This window comes from Trematomus bernacchii, unplaced genomic scaffold (assembly GCF_902827165.1).
Source record: "Trematomus bernacchii unplaced genomic scaffold, fTreBer1.1, whole genome shotgun sequence".
Classification (NCBI taxonomy): Eukaryota; Metazoa; Chordata; class Actinopteri; order Perciformes; family Nototheniidae; genus Trematomus; species Trematomus bernacchii.
The window spans coordinates 2,933,687-2,952,876 of NW_022987689.1; the positions used below are offsets into that span (position 1 = coordinate 2,933,687).

Sequence of the window (19,190 nt, forward strand, 5' to 3'; positions counted from 1 at the left end):
ACAGGTAAATAAAAGTTGCTTCTGAACAATGTTTTCACATAGCCCCAAATCAACCAGTTTATTTAGAACTGCAGCCTTCATTAGGATACATATTACACTATAAAGTTTAGCATTCATGACAGCGAATATATAATTCCCTTGTCTTTATAGAACAGCCTCAGTCCAGCGATGAAAAGGCAACATTTGGCCTTCATCATGGGACAGGGTGATGTCAGGTGGATGATGCGGCACAATCGGCTAGCCCACTGCATCAAATTGGAGCTCTCCTATTGGCTGACGGGGACATTGGGATGCTGCGCTGTGTGTCACGTCATCTGACCAGCAGCACGTTTATCTATCTCACCGGCTCAACACTCGCTCTAGAAATGAAGCAAGTGCAGATTTAGAGAGGAAACACAGCGACAAGAGACTGAAGACTGGACGCCGGTGAAGTAACAACAACAGACCATCTCTGCCCGCATTTGCAGCTCACCATGAGGGAAATCGTTCACATCCAGGCTGGACAGTGTGGTAATCAGATTGGGGCGAAGGTATGAATATTACCATTAATTTTGGAAGTGAGATAATTAACGTGATTTAAATGCGTAACCTGCCATGAGTTAATTCCTGTTGAATACTTTTTCGAATCAATAAATTCCACTTTTTGGTCCTCTCATGTGCAAGTATAAATACATATCTCTGTTGAAAAAGTTTTCAGATATCATTAATTGTTTATATATGTGCAGCGTGCGGTCCGGCCGGGCAGTGCAGGGATGGTGCTCCTGCTGCCTGCTACGTGTCATTTTGTCAACAGACAGATGCGCAGTTACTAAAAGCAGGCCTGACGCACGCGCTTTAACCCGTTTTTCTACCATGTTATGTTGCACCATAACCACAACAATTGAAGTTCATATGATTTTGTGTGTCCCATGACAGTTCTGGGAGGTGATAAGTGATGAGCATGGCATCGACCCCACCGGTAGTTACCAAGGTGACAGTGACCTGCAGCTGGAGAGGATAAATGTCTACTACAACGAGGCATCAGGTAAAATAAGTTGGTTTTAAATAAACCACATGTTTGCATCAGACTAATAATATACATAAAGCTTTGTTTCCATAACTCATATTCGTGCATGACCTTATGCTACATAGACCTAATTTGAATGCCACAGTGTGCCAATGTCACTAATTTAGCTGCAAGGGGAAAGTAGGTCCCACTATGAGTGCAAAGAAAATTAGGCCAGTGAATCTGCTAAAATATCTCTCTCCCTGTCTCTCTCCCTCTCTTTGTCTTTCTCTATAGGGAGCACAGGTACCTGCATTCTCTGTATAGCTGACCCCGAGCCCTCTGTGCCTTAGTCCCACCTCAGTATCTGATTTATTCATGTGCATGTTCAAGGTCATTGCATGTCATTTCACAGCTGCTCTGCATTGAAGTAAACAAAAAACGAGGTTCAGTCATCATGCAGCTCTGTGTGAGCTTGTGAGTGTCAGAGAAGGGCAAGTCAGTGCAGATCTCATTCCATGTGTAGGAAGGGTTTGGTCCTTCATTGTCATTAAAAAAACATCTAAGGCAGTACAGGATGCGCCGGCCTAAACAGAATGTTCACTACCACTACCCTGTTTTCTAGCAGCAAGCTTTATTGATCCTTTTTCACATCGCATGCTGGCATTAGAGTCATGTACTGGGTCACTATTGAATGACAATTGACTGAGCATCACATGCATTATATTCTCCTTAAATAATGAAGAGGATGGACTTCCAGATAAAGCATCATTAAAACATACACAGAAAATAAGCAAAATAAATCAGTGGGGTAAGAAAGACAGCACCTTTGATTGAATAGACTCTGCAGAACTCAGCACTCTCAAGCTCCACGGGTCCAGAATAAGAAGTGCAGCATACTGCAGCAGTTTGCCCGCAATAACGCTTACAGTTGACAAGGGAGGGAAGTAAAGTTAAACAAACAAACAAACAAACAAACAAACAAACAAAAGAAAGCACCATGCAATCATATTCAGCTTGATGGACAGGTTCTAGTATACATCCAACAAAAGGTTGTTGACTAAAAAGATAACATAAGCCAACAGAACTGCTGCATTAAAATTCATTTAGATCGTTATGCTTACTTTGAAAGAAATCGTTTTTTAAAATACAAGGTCAGGTTTTTGCAATAGTTAACCACAAATGTTCTGACCGATTGAGACTGTTGATATATAACTCCACCCTTCCATCCATTACCTCTCTGTTCCGTCCAAAGGCAGCAAATATGTCCCTCGTGCCATTCTGGTGGATCTGGAGCCAGGAACCATGGATTCGGTTCGCTCCGGGCCATTTGGACAGCTATTCAGACCTGACAACTTTATCTTTGGTGAGTGGACGATACGAGACAATGTCACCACTCACTCTGAATCAACTGCACAAACAAAAAGTGTGTCTGTCAGCAGCCACCGTCATATCCTGTCAAGCTTTGCTTAGTGTCGCCTGCTAGCATTGTACAACAATGTTTATTTACAGCATGTAGCTTCTGCAGCATCTCAGCGATGTGCCAGTTTTGTGATGCATTGCCCATGTGCAGCTGAGTAAGGGCTTAGACAGCTCTAATGGTGACTCAGCGAAAAATAAATCTACAAGGAGATGATGCTGCAGTGCTGCTCACATGTAGGGGCCAATACACTGCAACACAGGAGGACTCTCCATTATAGATGTTTAAGTTAATCAGATCTCAATAGAGCTAAAGAGCTAATTTATGAATGATTACACAGCTTTAATTGTTTACATTTTCTCATGTAACAACTTAATGCATCTGAGTGCCTGTTTCAAACGTATATTTTACAAGAATTCAGATGAATATTTAACATATATAAAAAATTGCCTTATGAATCGTTAAAACACATCTAGCAATAGTTGATACTGTAGATTATCAGTAAGGCATTAGAAAACATAATGGTTGCAAGGTTGTAAATAAAAGAGTGTCCATCTAAAGCGGCTGTCAGGCTGTCCTTAGGAATACTGTTGCTATGAGCTAAATAGTAACATGAACATTTAAACATGTAGATATGATGTTTAACATGTTCACCATGTAGTTAAGCCTATACGGATATTACAATTCCCAATAGGCACTTAATACAGAGTACAGCTGGGCTGATGGGAATGTATTAGGCAAATTCAAAATGTTATCTCATGATGGCGCTACACAAAGTTAGGCAATATTCTTCTGAAAGGGGGCAGGGGTCAATCATTAAGATCCATCCTTTGGGTATCATTAATGTTTGTACACAATGTTATGGCAATTCATCAATAAAGACAAGTGTCACCATCATTTATCCAACAATCCAATGATTTGTCTTTAAACATTGCATGCATCATGCAGGTCAAAGTGGAGCAGGAAATAACTGGGCCAAGGGTCACTACACCGAGGGCGCTGAGCTGATGGACTCGGTACTGGACGTGGTGAGAAAGGAGTCTGAGAACTGTGACTGCCTGCAGGGCTTTCAGCTCACCCACTCCCTGGGTGGAGGCACAGGTTCAGGTATGGGTACGCTGCTCATCAGTAAGATCCGCGAGGAGTACCCTGACCGCATCATGAACACCTTCAGCGTCATGCCTTCCCCAAAGGTGTCCGACACTGTGGTGGAGCCCTACAACGCCACTCTCTCCGTCCACCAGCTAGTGGAGAACACGGATGAGACCTTCAGCATTGACAATGAGGCCCTGTACGATATTTGCTTCCGCACCCTGAAGCTGACCACACCTACCTACGGAGACCTCAACCACCTGGTGTCGGCCACCATGAGTGGGGTGACCACCTGTCTGCGCTTCCCTGGCCAACTCAACGCTGACCTCCGTAAGCTAGCTGTCAACATGGTGCCATTTCCTCGCTTGCATTTCTTCATGCCAGGCTTTGCGCCCCTCACTAGCAGGGGCAGTCAGCAGTATCGCGCCCTCTCCGTGCCAGAGCTCACACAGCAAATGTTCGATGCCAAGAACATGATGGCAGCCTGTGACCCTCGTCACGGACGCTACCTCACAGTGGCAGCCATCTTCCGCGGCCGTATGTCAATGAAAGAAGTGGATGAGCAGATGTTGAGTGTACAGAACAAGAACAGCAGCTACTTCGTTGAATGGATTCCCAACAATGTCAAGACCGCTGTTTGCGACATCCCACCCCGTGGTCTCAAGATGTCCGCCACCTTCATTGGCAACAGCACAGCCATCCAGGAGCTGTTCAGGAGGATCTCTGAGCAGTTCACTGCCATGTTCCGCCGCAAGGCCTTCCTCCACTGGTACACCGGCGAGGGAATGGATGAGATGGAGTTCACTGAGGCCGAGAGCAACATGAATGACCTGGTGTCTGAGTACCAGCAGTACCAGGATGCGACGGCTGATGAGATGGGCGAGTATGAAGAAGATGAAATAGAGGACGAGGAAGAGGTCCGTCATGATGTTCGCCACTGATTGTAAAACACTAACATGACATTGAGTGGAAGAATCCCTTATAAATATGAATTGTTGTTGGACAGCGCAGTGAGATCATATAAGGTACTTGAGAGATGCAGGTGTACAAATACAAATTGCAGTGTGCAGATCACAATAAAATATAGCTATTAAGCTTAAAATAATATTGCATAAACATATGGCTTATACTGACAAAAATCATGAGTGGTGCTAGAAACAAAGAAAACGTGCAAGTACTATAATAATAGGTTTTAGTCACGCTTTGCCAGTTTTAAAAATAAGTACAGTCTTGTTCTCAAACACAGTTTTGTAACATACTCCAATGTGCATTCACTGTTCAAGTCTCCAATAAAGTTCAAGTCCTGTCAATACTTGTAGTCTTTTTATTTAATATTTATACAGGTGCAAAAATAAGGGCAAACTTGCCTCTGCATTTATTGATAAATATTTCCTTGTTTTAGGTGTTTTGTGTTATAATGTTTGATATTTTAACCATAAAACTCTGTATATTATTCATAAGACGTCCTTTTCTTAAGGGCTGATGGTATTCTATATTTTTTATTTGTCAATAAATACCATTAAACTTAAAACCAGCACACAATCTAATAATACATGTACTATAAAGTATTATATGTTTAGCTATATCTGCCTGTAGATTATTAATTTGTGCCAAAGACAACAATTATTGCCCAGAAACTATTAAAAACCCATTAATAAACTGCAAAGACGCCCGAGATGACCTGCTCCATCATAACAATAAACCTGGGCAATGTTGTTTATTTTGAGTTCACATAAGAATTCTTAGTGCAGTAAACAGTACAGAGCTTTTTGAGAAAATAACTTTTTAAAGATTGAGGAAAATATGTGTGATTGTGAAAAGGTTGCCTTTTCACCTGGTTCCTGTTCCACAACATTAACAGTGTTATTACTTTTAATTATCAGTTTGCATGACTGGGATGATGCGATACAAAAGAAAAGTCCAAACATGTTTCCCCATCATTTCCTGTTGTAGGGAGGATCAGTCACGTAGTTCTTCAGTTGATAAAATGTTATATATGGTGTGCTCATCTGTATGTACTGATTGCCAAAAATGAATTATGATGTCAGAAGTAACTTAAATGTCTTGTATTTATGGTGGGTTCATTACTTTATTACTATTTTGGATGCTTACTAAGTTCAGCTCACCCTATCCTAATATGGTGGTAGGTGTGGCTGAGAAGGTGAAATGTTATTCATCTTAGAAAGGAAGGGTGTTGGCAGATTACTGTGAGGTTGCTGTTTTGATTTGCTTGGGGTATTTTTGCTTCAGAATATTTAAGTTTTATTGATATTCCCGAAATAAATTGTTGTCACTTTTTTCGCACAACTCCTGCTTTTCAACCTGCTTCATCCCTTTTCAAGGTTTTGTGGTGCAAAACCACCTAATTTGGCCACTATATGGGGTGCCAGACCAGTACAACAGAATAAGCTGTTTAAACATCGAAGGAATGTGCTTGGGGCTCTATGTTAAGTATTAAAGGACAACTGCATTATAGCTTTTGTCTTTTGGGGATTTGTCGGGAATTATAAATATATAGAATTCCCTAGCCCTATCCTTTAATGTACTGGAATGTAAAAGGAACATCGATTAGCAACCTCATATCAGATCCATTTTGCAGTATATAAAGTGGAGAGTTATACGGCTTAACATTTTACTAGAGAGAGCCTTGCTTCATTTGAATTGCCTAAAAGTGTCAAAGCCATTGTAAAATTATTTTTGAAATCTTCACTCCAAGCAACCAGGGAGGATCCCATAGTGACAGTAAATAAATTGATGTCAAAACACGTCATAACATTCTTGAAATGCACACGATGAAAGTGACATGATGAAACTTGCTGATATGACGCTTGGAATCATGGCAAGATACTTTGCCTTTCAAAAAGTTAGAGTAGAAGCTGGCTGTTGAAATACTCTCCAAGGGGTTTGAGGTTTTCAAAACCAAAATGTTACGTCCCTCCACACCCCAGTCATATCTGTGAAAGCAAGAATGTTCCATTTGACATGTGGTGAAACAGATTAAAATGACTGATGGCTTTAGCAACACCAAGAAAAACACGAACCTGAGTACTTGACATTTTTTGCCCTGGACCCAAGGGAAAAACATTTATCATAATGGGCCTTATATGTGAAAAAATGAACTAGAAGTAACACATTTTTTGTGGGAAAATGAGGCGCAATAAAATAAATATGGAATTGAATTAAATGATCCCAAACTTGCAGAGAAAAAGAAAAAAGATCTTTGCTAAGTAGAACTGAGTTACCGCTCTGATTTATTACAAGCTTACACATCAAATACACACAAATAAAAATACGCATTTATGAGTGTTAAACTGTCTGAACAAACAGAAGTCCCTTTAGAATAGTTTTTACTCTTTAATAGGCAACCTGAAAAGATACATTGTTAACTTTTCCCAACTCAACGGAAAACTCTTTCCTGCTGTATCTTATACTTTACATTTGCCTACAAGGATACATACCTTAGAGACAGTATGCAGCTTGTGCACCATCTAACCAATACCATACGCCCATCTGTTGAAAGCATGACTGGTTAACTGCATAAAAACATATTACAATTGAAATTAAAACCTCTCATAGCTCAGCTCTAAGCTCTGGTTAAAAGATGAAAACTACACGCAGGCCTTTCATGCAGCCAAATCTTTAAATCAACTCTAAGCCATTTTCAGACTACCTGCATTGTAAATGACCTGGATACTATGAAGGAGACCTGCTTTTCTACTTTCCCTTCTTTGTTTATGTTAAGCATGACTGAATCATTTTTGGTCAGCTACAAAGAAACCAGTTGTATTTGTTCTAAATATGTATATGCCAATTGTCTACTTGGAAGAGCTTGAAGCTATATTCTCTTGAAACCCCCCCTCAATGAAGCATTTTACAACGTTTTGTGGTTTAGGTATAAAAGATGACTGCAAATGTGTAAATGGATTTATATATACATTAAGATGAGCAATTAAAAAATGTAGTATTTATATATATTTTTCAAAAACTTTTAGAAAGAGGACTTTACAATTCTGTTTGAGGGTGTTTTTGTGTTTTTAGCGGGTGAAAATCCAAACTCAATTTGTATTAATGATGCCGTTCCTGTTAAAAGCTTAATGACGGGAACATTTCAACAGTAAAATAATGTCCCTTAACTAAGGCACTGAGTAATGTAATGTGCAGTTTCCCTGCACTTGTTACAACACACACAAACAGGTCAATACAATGGCTTTTTTTAATACAATTTTATTACGACAGAAGGTGCAAAACTTAAAAAAAAAAAAGAAGAAACATCCTCATTATCATGACCAATACTGCTTTGATGAAACTATAGCATCTATGGCATTTGCAAATCTATAGCAAGAACAGCAATATCAAACAGCGTAATTTAACCAAATGTTTTCAGTGCTTGGCAAGCTCATCCACGTTACCTATCTACACACCCAACACCCTGTCCCTTTCACACACAACAGCACACAACAACAAATGAAAACAATCAAAAGCCTGTCTTAGTTAAGTAAGTATGGCACAATATACATTTGTTAAAATAGGTCCATCAGCTATTGTACACATTATTTTTGTTAAGATTTGGCACAAAAATATTTTGGGTCTTTACAATTTAGAAAAACCACATGCTCTGTAGAAATAATACAAATAGTGCAACGATAAAATAGAGAATGTGTGCAGTATTCTCTTTGGTGTATAGTCTGTGTTGACTTCTGTGTGTTGTCTAATGTTAAAAACAGTCTGCTCTCTTTACATTACATCATTCACACACTTTTCTCCGGTCTACAATAAGCACAGCCTTATCTATCTCCCAAACAGAGGCCACCCATATAGTATTTGTAGATTAGTTAATATAAATAACTTCAACAATTTGTAAAAGGTCAGCGACGCATCAGGCATAGCTAAAGCTAAACTATTACAAAATGTAACTATAGCATCTTTAGAATTACAACACATAATCAAAATACAGATCTTAGAGAACGGAATCTAGTGTTCAAAGCATATATAGAAACATGAAAAATTACAGTAGCTACAAAACTTTGTTTTACCTCTGCCTTAGTCCTTCTCTCAGTAGTTGTACCGCTAAATGCTAACAACTTACGGTTTAATTATAGTCATTTCAACTTTCAGTAAGCGACTAAAGTTTAGGATTCTATTAACTTTCTGTCTTGTTATACTCAAGAATAAGTTAAACAGTTTAGATTTTAACTGTCCCACAGTAGATAGTAATCATAGTATAACTGTACCAATTACTGTACATAACTTTTTGTCAGATGCTGAGATATTTGGATTTTAATAATAACCTTGTGAGACTTGAGGAGGACAAACCAGGGAATTGACATTTAACTGCAATAGGAGATAGGTCAAACACTGCTCCATTTTATATACTTGGCTGTTGCTGCCCTGAAGCTATTTAGTTTTGCACCTGAAATATAAACATTGCGTTTATGGCTGTTCTTTGGTGCCTAAATGGTCATTGTTGAGACCAAGTTAAGAGAGTTATCACACTTGCCAAGGTTTTTCCTCTGCCGGGTTGAAAGTACAGAAGTGAAGACAGAGCCTCCAAATGTCAGAGGGTTTGCCAAATTCTATACTTTACACTAATGTTGACAGAGCCTAATTTTAGCAGGTAGCATACAATAAATCGATTAACTTTTTGGCAACAATAAATATCATTTTAATAGTTTTAGTATGGACAAATATATTTTATAGCTAACACTGTCATGTAGTCAAGTTAGCTATACTGAGCAGCAGTGTTATCACTAGATGAGGACATACAGTATTGCACTTTTGGTCAAGTAGAGTAAACTATTATTTTACCAGATTTACCACAATTTGTCCATCTGTATGTACATATACCCCGGTATAGTTCAGTTTACTAAAATGTACCGGAGTATATTTAAAAAGAAGCATGAAATTAGTGGATATGCTCAAATAAAATATTGGCTGCTTTAAGCTCTTGTATTCGATTCAATATTTCTCTCAGTGACTGAGATCTTCTTACGTTGCACAACCACTTTCTGGCTTCCCTTTGTTTTGGGTGTGGCTTTCAGAGCAGTCTCCTCATTTGACCCTGTAGAGCCGTGAGAATTTGAAGAAATTCTCTGAGTTTGAAACTGCAAACCTTGCCCTCTGACCTCCAAACCCTGCCCTGCAGACCCATGTCCTGTCTGAATAAAGCCCTGGGCTATGTGTGCTCCTTGCTCTCCACCTGAGGACGCATTCTCCACCACCAACATTTGTCTGGACCTGGAGAGAGTTCCTTGTGAAATGCCTTGTACTACTTGCCCTGCCATTCCACCCATTCCTACTTGTCTATCCACAAGGACCATACCCTGAGAACCTTGTAGACCACCAACTTGCATCAGCCCCTGACCTAACCCAACTTGTCCTACTTGACCCACTGCCCTGTGGGTTCCCCCTGTCACAAGCAGCATTTGGGGATTGGACTCAACTACATACATGGGCGTGGCGGCATAGTACATAGTGGGCTGCTGTATGAGCATCGTCTGACTGGGAATCATTATCTTGTCTTGGACATGTACAGTGGGAACAGATGCTGAACCCTGGGCTATCTCAGTGACTCGCTCCTCCTGCACAAAAGTGGAGGATTCAGATGCTAAATTAGAGGTGTTGAGAGTGCTGATGTTGACGTGGTCCCTGTCCCTGATTGTTTCTGAGTGAGTGCTTACATGTGTGTGGGTGGAGGGGGAGGGCCAAACAGGAGAAACTGGTCTGGGTGGAGAGACAGAAACCCCTGCATCCACTGACTTGCTCACAAAGGTTGACCCATGACAAACCTCAGCCAGGGTTTTAAATTTAGGCCCAAGGTCATTGAGGAACGCAAGGTCATCGTCATTCTCAAGAAGGCTGCAGCAACCTACAGAACCCGCCAGGGACCCCTGACCCTCATAGTTATAGGCGAGCAGAGCGTCCTTCCCCTGGGATTGTTGAGCAGCATGGTTGTATTTCTGCAAATAAGAAGATAAGCATATCATAAGTTTTCGTTATAACAACAAAAATCAAATTTAAAGTTGTATATTTTAAATGGTATTTTCTATGTTTTGGGCTGGGGTTTTATGTACTCACACTTGAATAATACTCCTCCAGGTATTGGTTAGACAGAGCCATCCCATCAAAGGCCCCAGACCCAGCCCAAGCCCCGGCCCCAGACCCAGCCCAAGCCCCAGCCCCAGCCCCAGCCCCAGCCCCAGCCCCAGCCCCAGCCCCGTAACGAGAGAAACTATGTTCTTGTCCTGTCATCATCCCACCATCAACGTAGTCCATTCCGCTATTATAACGGTTGTACATGTTCTTCTGCATGTTCTCGGATGTCAAGGTGTGACCAGCGCCTAAACCTCCTCCACCAGTCACCCCAGATATGTACATGTTATCCCCAAAGTTGTTGATGTCCTTGATATTCACATGGCTTCCACCATGATCCAATGGTGCAAGCAGAAGCGGAACTTCCTGCAAGAAATAATTGAGATCTTGTTAGAGATGCAACATTTAGGCAAATTTGGTTGACACATTTTGTTAAACTAAATATATCTAAACATTGTTTAAGTATTGTATATTAATCAAAGCACCTTGTCTTCTCCTTGTCCCTCAGTGTGATATGAGATGAGCTGTTGTTTTGTATCATATGGTATAGCCTTGAAATCTCCAATAGCTGCTGCACCTCCGCACAGGCAGAACAGCAGCAACAGGGGCAGCACTGAAAAATAAACGTTTTACACCATGTCAACAGAAATTGGTAAAAAAAAGAAGTAGTAAGGTAAAGTAGTAAGTTCAAATAAGGTCCAACCAATTATCATTTATTTACTTTTTAACAGAGGGCTTTAACTCATGTATAGACATAACAAATAATTGTGAAATGCATGGTAGATTATTGATCTGCCACGCTATCTAGTTAGGTATGGCAAACTTGTAGAGTAAAGTTAATGATTGTTATCAAAATAACCAGCCAGAAAAAGAAAGTAAACAAGAAATACTCACACAACAGAAGCAGCAGGCCTAGGAGCATAAGCAGGATACCGGGAGCTCCAAAATCGGCTGTCTTTGGAGTACGCTCCCTACAGGTTTTGGTTTGGTCTTTGCAACTGCACACCTCTACATCCACAATCTCCACATCAGCACAGGACTTTCCCTGCTGGTCTTTGACCTCCACTGCCACTTTGTAAGTGCCAGGCCACAAGTTGGCATGGTCTCGCAGAATGGATGTCGTTGCTGAAGAAAAAGGAAACTCACATTTTAAAATGTACTGCATGAGTGTGTTTGCTTGTGTCTACAGTAATGGATTCATTTCTTTATAAAGAAAGATGGACCATTTTTTAACAACTGACATGAACTTGTCATGGCTGTAAAAAACAATGCCCCAAAACTAGAAAAAAAAATGCTTGCCAATTGTCTGTTTAGTAGAGGAAATGAACAAATCAAAGAACTATACAGCATTGAAATGATCATATGCTGGAAAGTCTATAGAATTCTAACATTTTGAAGCCGAAAACTATAGCTGAATATGGAATATGGTGTAAACATGTCCCTTTTATGTAATTATTAAAGAACACTAAAGCCAAATACCTATTTTACATATTTACTTTAGAAGTCGTAATCGTAATCTTACCATTAAGACTCTCCACAGTCCATTTCCCCTCGCTGCTCCCCCCAATCACAGTGAACTCAAATGGGGCAGAATTGGGGAATTCGTCTTGGTCTACGGCTGTGACGTAGATCACTTTATGCTCGAGGCACATTGTTTGCGTTGTAGCGATCAGTGTTGGACAATGATCATTAAAGTCCTCCACCTGAATTGCTATGGTCCCCGTGGCTGTTTTTGAGGGATTATCTGAAATCCAATGGAAAGAGAGATTAATATTACATTTGCAACATACCACTGGAGAATAGTGTTACATTTTGAAGAACTAACCATCGGTGATGCATATAATTTTGGCATAATATGTCCCATTGATCAAGAAAGTGGACTCTCGGTCAGGCAGTTTATTCAGCCGGATATCTGCTGTCTTTTCATCAATAATCAACCAGTTGTCATCATCTTTGATTTTAGCATACCTATACGAAAAACCATATATGTGAGGACAGAAAAACAAGCTATTCATGTAAAACCCATACATTTAGAGATATCTTTACATCTGTTCGTCTTTCACTTTGTGGCCATACCTTACGTTGGTGGCTGTCTGTAGGGTATCACTGTCAATAGCAGCATAGTTTCCGATGATTTTGTTGATGGAGACGGAAGTTTGGTCCTCAGAGAGAGTCACCACTTTGACACTTGGTTGAAATCGGGGACCTTCCTTCTCATTGACCACATTGATTTTAACGGGGTAGGCTTTTGAGACTACAGACCCAGATCCAGACCCAGATCCAGACCCAGATCCAGACCCAGATCCAGACCCAGCCCCTGTCGCAGAACCCCCAGCCCCTGTCGCAGAACCACTGCCAAAACTGTACGCTGCTTTGTTGGAAACAGCTACTTCCAAGTTAAGCGACTTAATCTCCTCATAGTCCAAAGCCTGCAGATTTGAGGATATTACACAGTTTGTTGGTGAGATTATCTTGTATAGTTAAGTACAGTATACTCCTACTAGGTCAAATGAAACTGTTTACAAATTACTCTCTTACCTTATTGATCATGATAATTCCTTCATTGGTCTTGGAATCAGTAGTGATACTGAAATAGCCAGCCTCATTCCCTGAAATGATTGTGTACATAGCTTCCCAGTTTGCAGTGTTAATTAGATCCATGTCAAGGGCTTTCACCCTCATCACTTCCATATTGACCTTGTTCTCCTGCACACTCCCTTCATACTGCAAATAAAATACATGCAAACTGTTGCTTTAGAACATTATTAGGAAAAGACAATAAAATGTATTAATGTATTGATAAATTATTCACACCTACCGATTCTTTTTCAAGGGTTGGAATATTGTCATTTATGTCCAGAATTTTGACCGAAATTTGTTCACTTCCAATGTTTCCTCCAGCTTGTCCATTCATGTCTGTAGCCTGTATAGTCAATGTATATGTATCTTGTCTCTAAAGAAAATGCACCAAGTCACATATTATAGTTTTCATTAAAACTTGTTGAATTATGTTTATGGTGAAAGATATAAACGGTTCATCTCCTACTACTGCTTTACAACTTGAAAGCTCTTCCATAGAAAACAATTGTTTGTACTAGACAACTAAAGAAGAATTTCAAGTCAGTAAAAAGCCTCACCTCCCTATCCAGACTGTTCTGTTGAACCATGACCTCTCCAGTCTGAGAGTTGATGAAGAACATCCCAGCTGAGCTGCTCTGCTCCACAATACTGTAGAACATCCTGGAGTGGATTGTGTTCTTCTGATCAGCATCCGTAGCAATTACTTTCATCACAACAGTACCTAGGAATCACCAAAGGAAATCAATTAAGTATCACATCATTGAGTGCAGGTTAAAGAAAGTTGCCTCTACAAAAATACTGTAGATGACTACCTATTGCGCTCGATTCATTGACATATCCAACTTGTTGTACTTTGATGATCGGTGGGCAGTCATTTTCATCCAAAACAGTAATGTTAAGGTCAATATCCTTTTCAGCTAAGGTCCCGTCAGCGTATTTCGCCACACCTTTCAACTATAAAAAGGAACATTAGAACTGGTTTACCATTTGCGCAATGTACAACTTGATATTATGACGGTAAACTCTTTACATTTTACAAATAGGATTTTTAAGGGCTTTTACATGAAAAAAGGGGGTCTCCTCTCGGTCCAGAACAGAAAAGATTTTCACAAAGCCAGTGTTGCGGTCCACACCAAATACACCAACAGGTGGCTGGTCAACTCCAGGCCCTGATAGATAATACATTATCCTTGTGTAGTTCTCCTTATCGGATCGAATCTGAAAAAGAAATACACAAACACAAAATGAATCCAACTTAACTTGAAATCTTAGACCTTATGATATGCTGTTGTGAACAATGTTCTAGTTCATTTTTTTAATTAAGATTTTACATATGATCAGCGAATACAAAGAGATCTAAGAATTTATTAATGAAACTAGACAGTCTTTAGACGACAGGTGAGTGTTTGTCTAAACATTAGACAAAGATGTACTCAATAGCCGCGTTCACACCGCAGTACTTTTCCCACTTTAGTTCCGATATATTTCCGAAATGTCGCGTTCACACCAAAAAGAGCCGGAACTAAAATGAGTTCATCAGAACCCTTTTTACCCCCTGCTAGAGAGCAGGTACTTTCGTGGGAGAAAAATGTTCCTATGTCTGATTGGCTGGGTGGAATGCACACCACACCCCGTAAAACTCCCAAAAGGTTTTGTGAAGCCGCCATTTTATTATCCTCGCATTAGCATTATTAGTATTAGCATTAGCCCAGCACACAAACGCAGAGAGACTAACTTATGGCAACACAAAATAAAACATGGGAGCGGTGGAGATGAGGAGGTGTCGGCGTTCTGGCGATTTACTCGGAAGGCTTCAGTAGAAGCTGCTGGGAATCCCAGCAGCTTCTACTGAAGCCAGTCCCCAACCCCGGGGACTTCCAGTCGGGGACTTCGGGTGGCAGTATACACCGTGAAGTTGTTTGCGGCCTGCCAGTAAACCCAAAGCAGAAGAAGAAGAAGTGACGTCAGCGGCTTCATTTGCCTAATCCTTCCCCAGGAACTTATTCCGGTGTGAACACGATCTGTACTTAGTTCATGAGAACTAAAGAGTTCTCATGAACCTTTGTGGGAAAAGTACTGCGGTGTGAATGCGCCTATAGTCTCATTAGCCGCTTTCACACCAAGTACTTTGCACTTAGTGCCAGCACTTAGTACCCCATGGAACTAAGTACAGATCGTGTTCACACCGGAATAAATTCCCTGAGGGAAGATTACGCAAATTAAGCCTCTGACGTCAGTTTTTTTTCTTCTGCTTTGGGTTTACTGGCAGGCCGCAAACCACTTCACGGCGTATACTGCCACCCGAAGTTCCCGGCCGGAAGTCCCCGGAGTTGATCGCCAGAACGCCGACACCTCCTCATCACTCCACTGCATGTTTTTTATTGTGTTGCCATAAGTTATTCTCTCTCCGTTGGTGCGCGGGGCTAATGCTAATGCTAATAATGCTAATGCCAGCAAATACAATGGCGGCTTCACAAAACTTTTCAGAGTTTTACGGGGCGTGGTTTGCAACTCGCCCAGCCAATCGAAATTGGTACTTTTTTCTCCCCAGGATAGTACCACCTCTCTAGCAGGCACTAAAAATGCCTGCTCCCATGTGTCGCCAGAACGCCAACACCTCCTCATCACTCCACCGCTCCCATGTTTTTTTTTGTGTTGCCATAAGTTATTCTCTCTCCGTTGGTGCGCAGGGCTAATGCTAATAATGCTAATGCCAGCAAATACAATGGCGGCTTCACAAAACCTTTCAGAGTTTTACGGGGCGTGGTTTGCAACTCGCCCAGCCAATCGAAATTGGTACTTTTTTCTCCCCAGGATAGTACCACCTCTCTAGCAGGCACTAAAAATGGGGGTAAAAGTTCTCGGAACTAAGTACTCTTTTTGGTGTGAACGCAAAATTCCAGGCACTATCGGAACTAAACGGGAAAAGTACGGGTAAAAGTACTCCGGTGTGAACGCGCCTATTGTGTGTCCTATAATGACTCATGACCATGGGAGTACTGTTGTCACACACACTCAGAGATTAAACTAGGCTTAGCGCATACAAAGGTGACATGAAGGTAAAACTAATGTGGGAAATACCATGACTGACAATAGTTATTGTAAGACATGTAAAGTTGCTGTGACTACATTCAATAGCTGCAGGGCTGTGAAAACATGTTTGAACAATCATAAATACCTCATTGGGATATTTAGTTTTAGTATAATTATTTAGAAATTAATAAAAAAATAGGTTACACACTCTAGCAATACTCTGCAGGCCGGTGTAATCATGGTTCTCCTTCAACTGTCTGGGAGCTATGATCCATTCTCTTTTGTGTCTGCGTAATTCCTGCCCTTTTCCTTCGGCTGACACAGGAACAAGCTGCAGGTAAACAAACAGGGAGGAAAAACGTGATTAATGTGTACAAAATACATTTAAAAAAAGTCAAAACTGCATATTATTGTTGCTCCTGGCCTTTACACATATGGCATTAACTTACAAATAATGTATTATCTTGAGAGGTTAGGCTCATTAGGGTTCTTAAAGAAAACACCAAGATGTATCCTCACAGCAAATTGATTCTTTCATTGTCAACAGAAATATGGTCTGTCAATCATCATGTTAACTATACAGTATGTCATCGTCTCTTAGGAAAACTGCATAACTTTACACAACATAATAGGGACATGGTAATATCCTTTAAAAAAAAATCAACATCTTATTTGCCTCAAGGGCTCTTGTACGTAAAAAAAATCATCAGGGGTAATCGATGTGCGACAACGTCTTGATCAATAGCCTACCGTATTTGCCAGACCAAGTTATGGTTAGTTATTGTAGGAAATAAAAAAGAACGGTTCCGTGAACTCCCAGCATTGTTCACCAGTGTCCATGGAGAAAGCGCATTTTAACAGCAAAGCCGTTGTTTTTACTTTAACTACCTGAACAACTGTATCTAAACGTTTAAGTCCCACCAGAGAACACCCATACCTGTTTTAAACCCGGTACACACCCGATAATGGATATGTGAACAATGTAAAGCGCCTATTAAATTGTTTACTTACAGTCAGGAAGAACACCAGCAGAATACAAATGCTGCATTTCAGCAGTGTAGCCATCGCCTTCAGAAATATAAACTCCGTTAATCCTCTCCTCGAAGTGAAATCTTGTCAATCTGACTCTCCGTGGTCTGGCGTTGGTTTCGTACAGACTTTGACCCTCCGGAGGGGAGGAAGAACTTTTACAGCGAGAGGCGGTTCCTCTCCGTTTGATTGCTCACAGTTGCTGATAACAGGCGGAGAAAGGAGGAGGTTCAATCCACGGTGAGCTGTAATATGCATGTGCAGTCTATTGTCTTCAGAACAAAAGAGTGGACTGAGAGGAAATCCTTCCAGAATCGGAAAAATATGTGTCCATATATGTGAATCTGAAGTGGTTATTTTTTAGATAATGCTTGTTTTATAAAAACAATCATATACAATAAATGTCCACCTTGACTTTGCAGTGTGGGATTATCATGTGATTAAATCTACTTTTTCATATTTCTGATTTTGATGGTGATTTAGTATATTTAAAAAGTATTGGATTCCTCAGAGACCAACTTTCCCACTCATCTGTTAAACATCACCTGTGCCTGTGAAATTCCCAGAGTGCAGCACTCATAAACGGTGAGCTGCACACTGGACTGTGTAAATGTGTGTGGATCTAGGCGTTGGTGAGTTTGTTTAACAGGGAAACACAGAGGGAAAAAAGTTGTTGTTGCCAGGATACATGAAACATTGAATCCTCATGGTCAACGGTGTGTGGGAGAGAAGAAACAGTATCGGTAGGCTATTATCTTGCCTGATTAGGCCAATCGTTTCTACAACTAAATTCTGATGAATTTGTCTGATGGTAGTGAGAGAGTGATTGCTTTTGGAGCAATAAACTTTTTTATTCATTGGCTTCATCTTTATCAGCTTCTAACAGAAACATAGGCACAAAGGTGAATGGGTGGTTTTGACAGTTAAATATGATATGAGTCAAATACATAAAAAAATGTTGCACCTCAGAAAAACATTTTTGCACATTCTTGCACTGTGTGAGATTGTAGATATCAATTTCCTTAATCATAATTTAAAAGTATTGCGTTTCATGCCTGTCCAGATTGAGTGACCAAACCACATTTATTACATTCTGCCTAAATTGCCCCCAACAAAACACATTCCTGTTTGTGAATATGGCTATTTTTATGGTATATTTGCTATCAGTAAGGCTATAATCTACGCATTAGTTGCACTAATGCAATGTAATATGTCAAAAATAAACAGTGTAACAATTTTCAGAAGACACATGCACATTATCTTGCGAGCTGAATTATAATATAATGTATGTCATATTTTCATATTTGGAAAGATAACACTATACTGCAGTTTTTTCCCCTGTAGGTACACCTCACAACTAATGGCAGCTTTATATTACATCATACCTTCAAAAAGTTAGTTTTTTGTTGAAACTCTTAAAGAGAGGAGTTGATTCAACCATCATTTATAAGGGTATACAACATATGTAAACATCTCTTAGCATATCTCAGTACAATTCAATAGTAAACATTACCATGAAGTTGAGTGAAACATTTCCAAAACAGTTTGAGCATGAGAGAACATTTTGTAATGGGATCACAAGCTGTGATGCCAAATAGGGTCAGGGACTTTAAGTGGAGAGGGGGCCAAGCGGTGGCCTGTGGGGGGGTAGGTGGCATTTTGACTCCATTGCTCGGGTCACATCCAACTTCGAACTCAGCCTTTATTTTGATCCCATCAACACACCTGTAAAGTTTGGTGACTTCATCTCTAACGGTTGGGAGGCTATTAAGTTTACAAATTACCAACACAGACTCATGAGGTGAAAACAATAGCTGTAGATGTTTCAGATGGGTGTGCCTGGCTCTAATAATCTGCTAACATAAGTGGTTTCTGGCAAGCACAATTATTTTATGGTTGATTACAAAGTTTCATGCATTTCAATGTGACAATGACACACTAATAATCAGACAGTTGTTAGTC

At 40.3% G+C, this 19,190-nt stretch overlaps 2 protein-coding genes across 3 annotated transcripts; one reads left to right on the forward strand and one right to left on the reverse strand.

Annotated features, from left to right (window-relative positions):
- Positions 1-316: 316 nt before the first annotated feature.
- LOC117488270 (tubulin beta-2A chain) lies at positions 317-4,807 on the forward strand. 2 transcript variants are annotated; one of them, XM_034137082.1, is made up of 5 exons: positions 317-530; positions 916-1,024; positions 1,283-1,291; positions 2,241-2,351; positions 3,354-4,807. In XM_034137082.1, exons 1-5 carry the CDS (start codon positions 474-476, stop codon positions 4,436-4,438), a joined length of 1,371 nt encoding a protein of 456 aa, XP_033992973.1. In that variant the 5' UTR covers positions 317-473; the 3' UTR covers positions 4,439-4,807. The 2 variants fall into 2 exon arrangements, with proteins under 2 accessions (XP_033992973.1, XP_033992974.1); XM_034137083.1 differs by lacking the exon at positions 1,283-1,291.
- Positions 4,808-7,692: 2,885 nt separating this feature from the next.
- dsg2l (desmoglein 2 like) lies at positions 7,693-17,412 on the reverse strand. The gene is made up of 15 exons (XM_034137850.1): positions 17,211-17,412; positions 16,408-16,530; positions 14,229-14,384; positions 13,979-14,120; positions 13,724-13,887; positions 13,405-13,539; positions 13,125-13,310; positions 12,663-13,015; positions 12,412-12,554; positions 12,109-12,330; positions 11,481-11,711; positions 11,072-11,199; positions 10,705-10,952; positions 10,572-10,629; positions 7,693-10,453 (listed from the first exon to the last, which is right to left on the reverse strand). The coding sequence occupies exons 1-15, from the start codon at positions 17,262-17,264 to the stop codon at positions 9,434-9,436; spliced, it is 3,363 nt and encodes a 1,120-aa protein (XP_033993741.1). The 5' UTR covers positions 17,265-17,412; the 3' UTR covers positions 7,693-9,433.
- Positions 17,413-19,190: the final 1,778 nt, after the last annotated feature.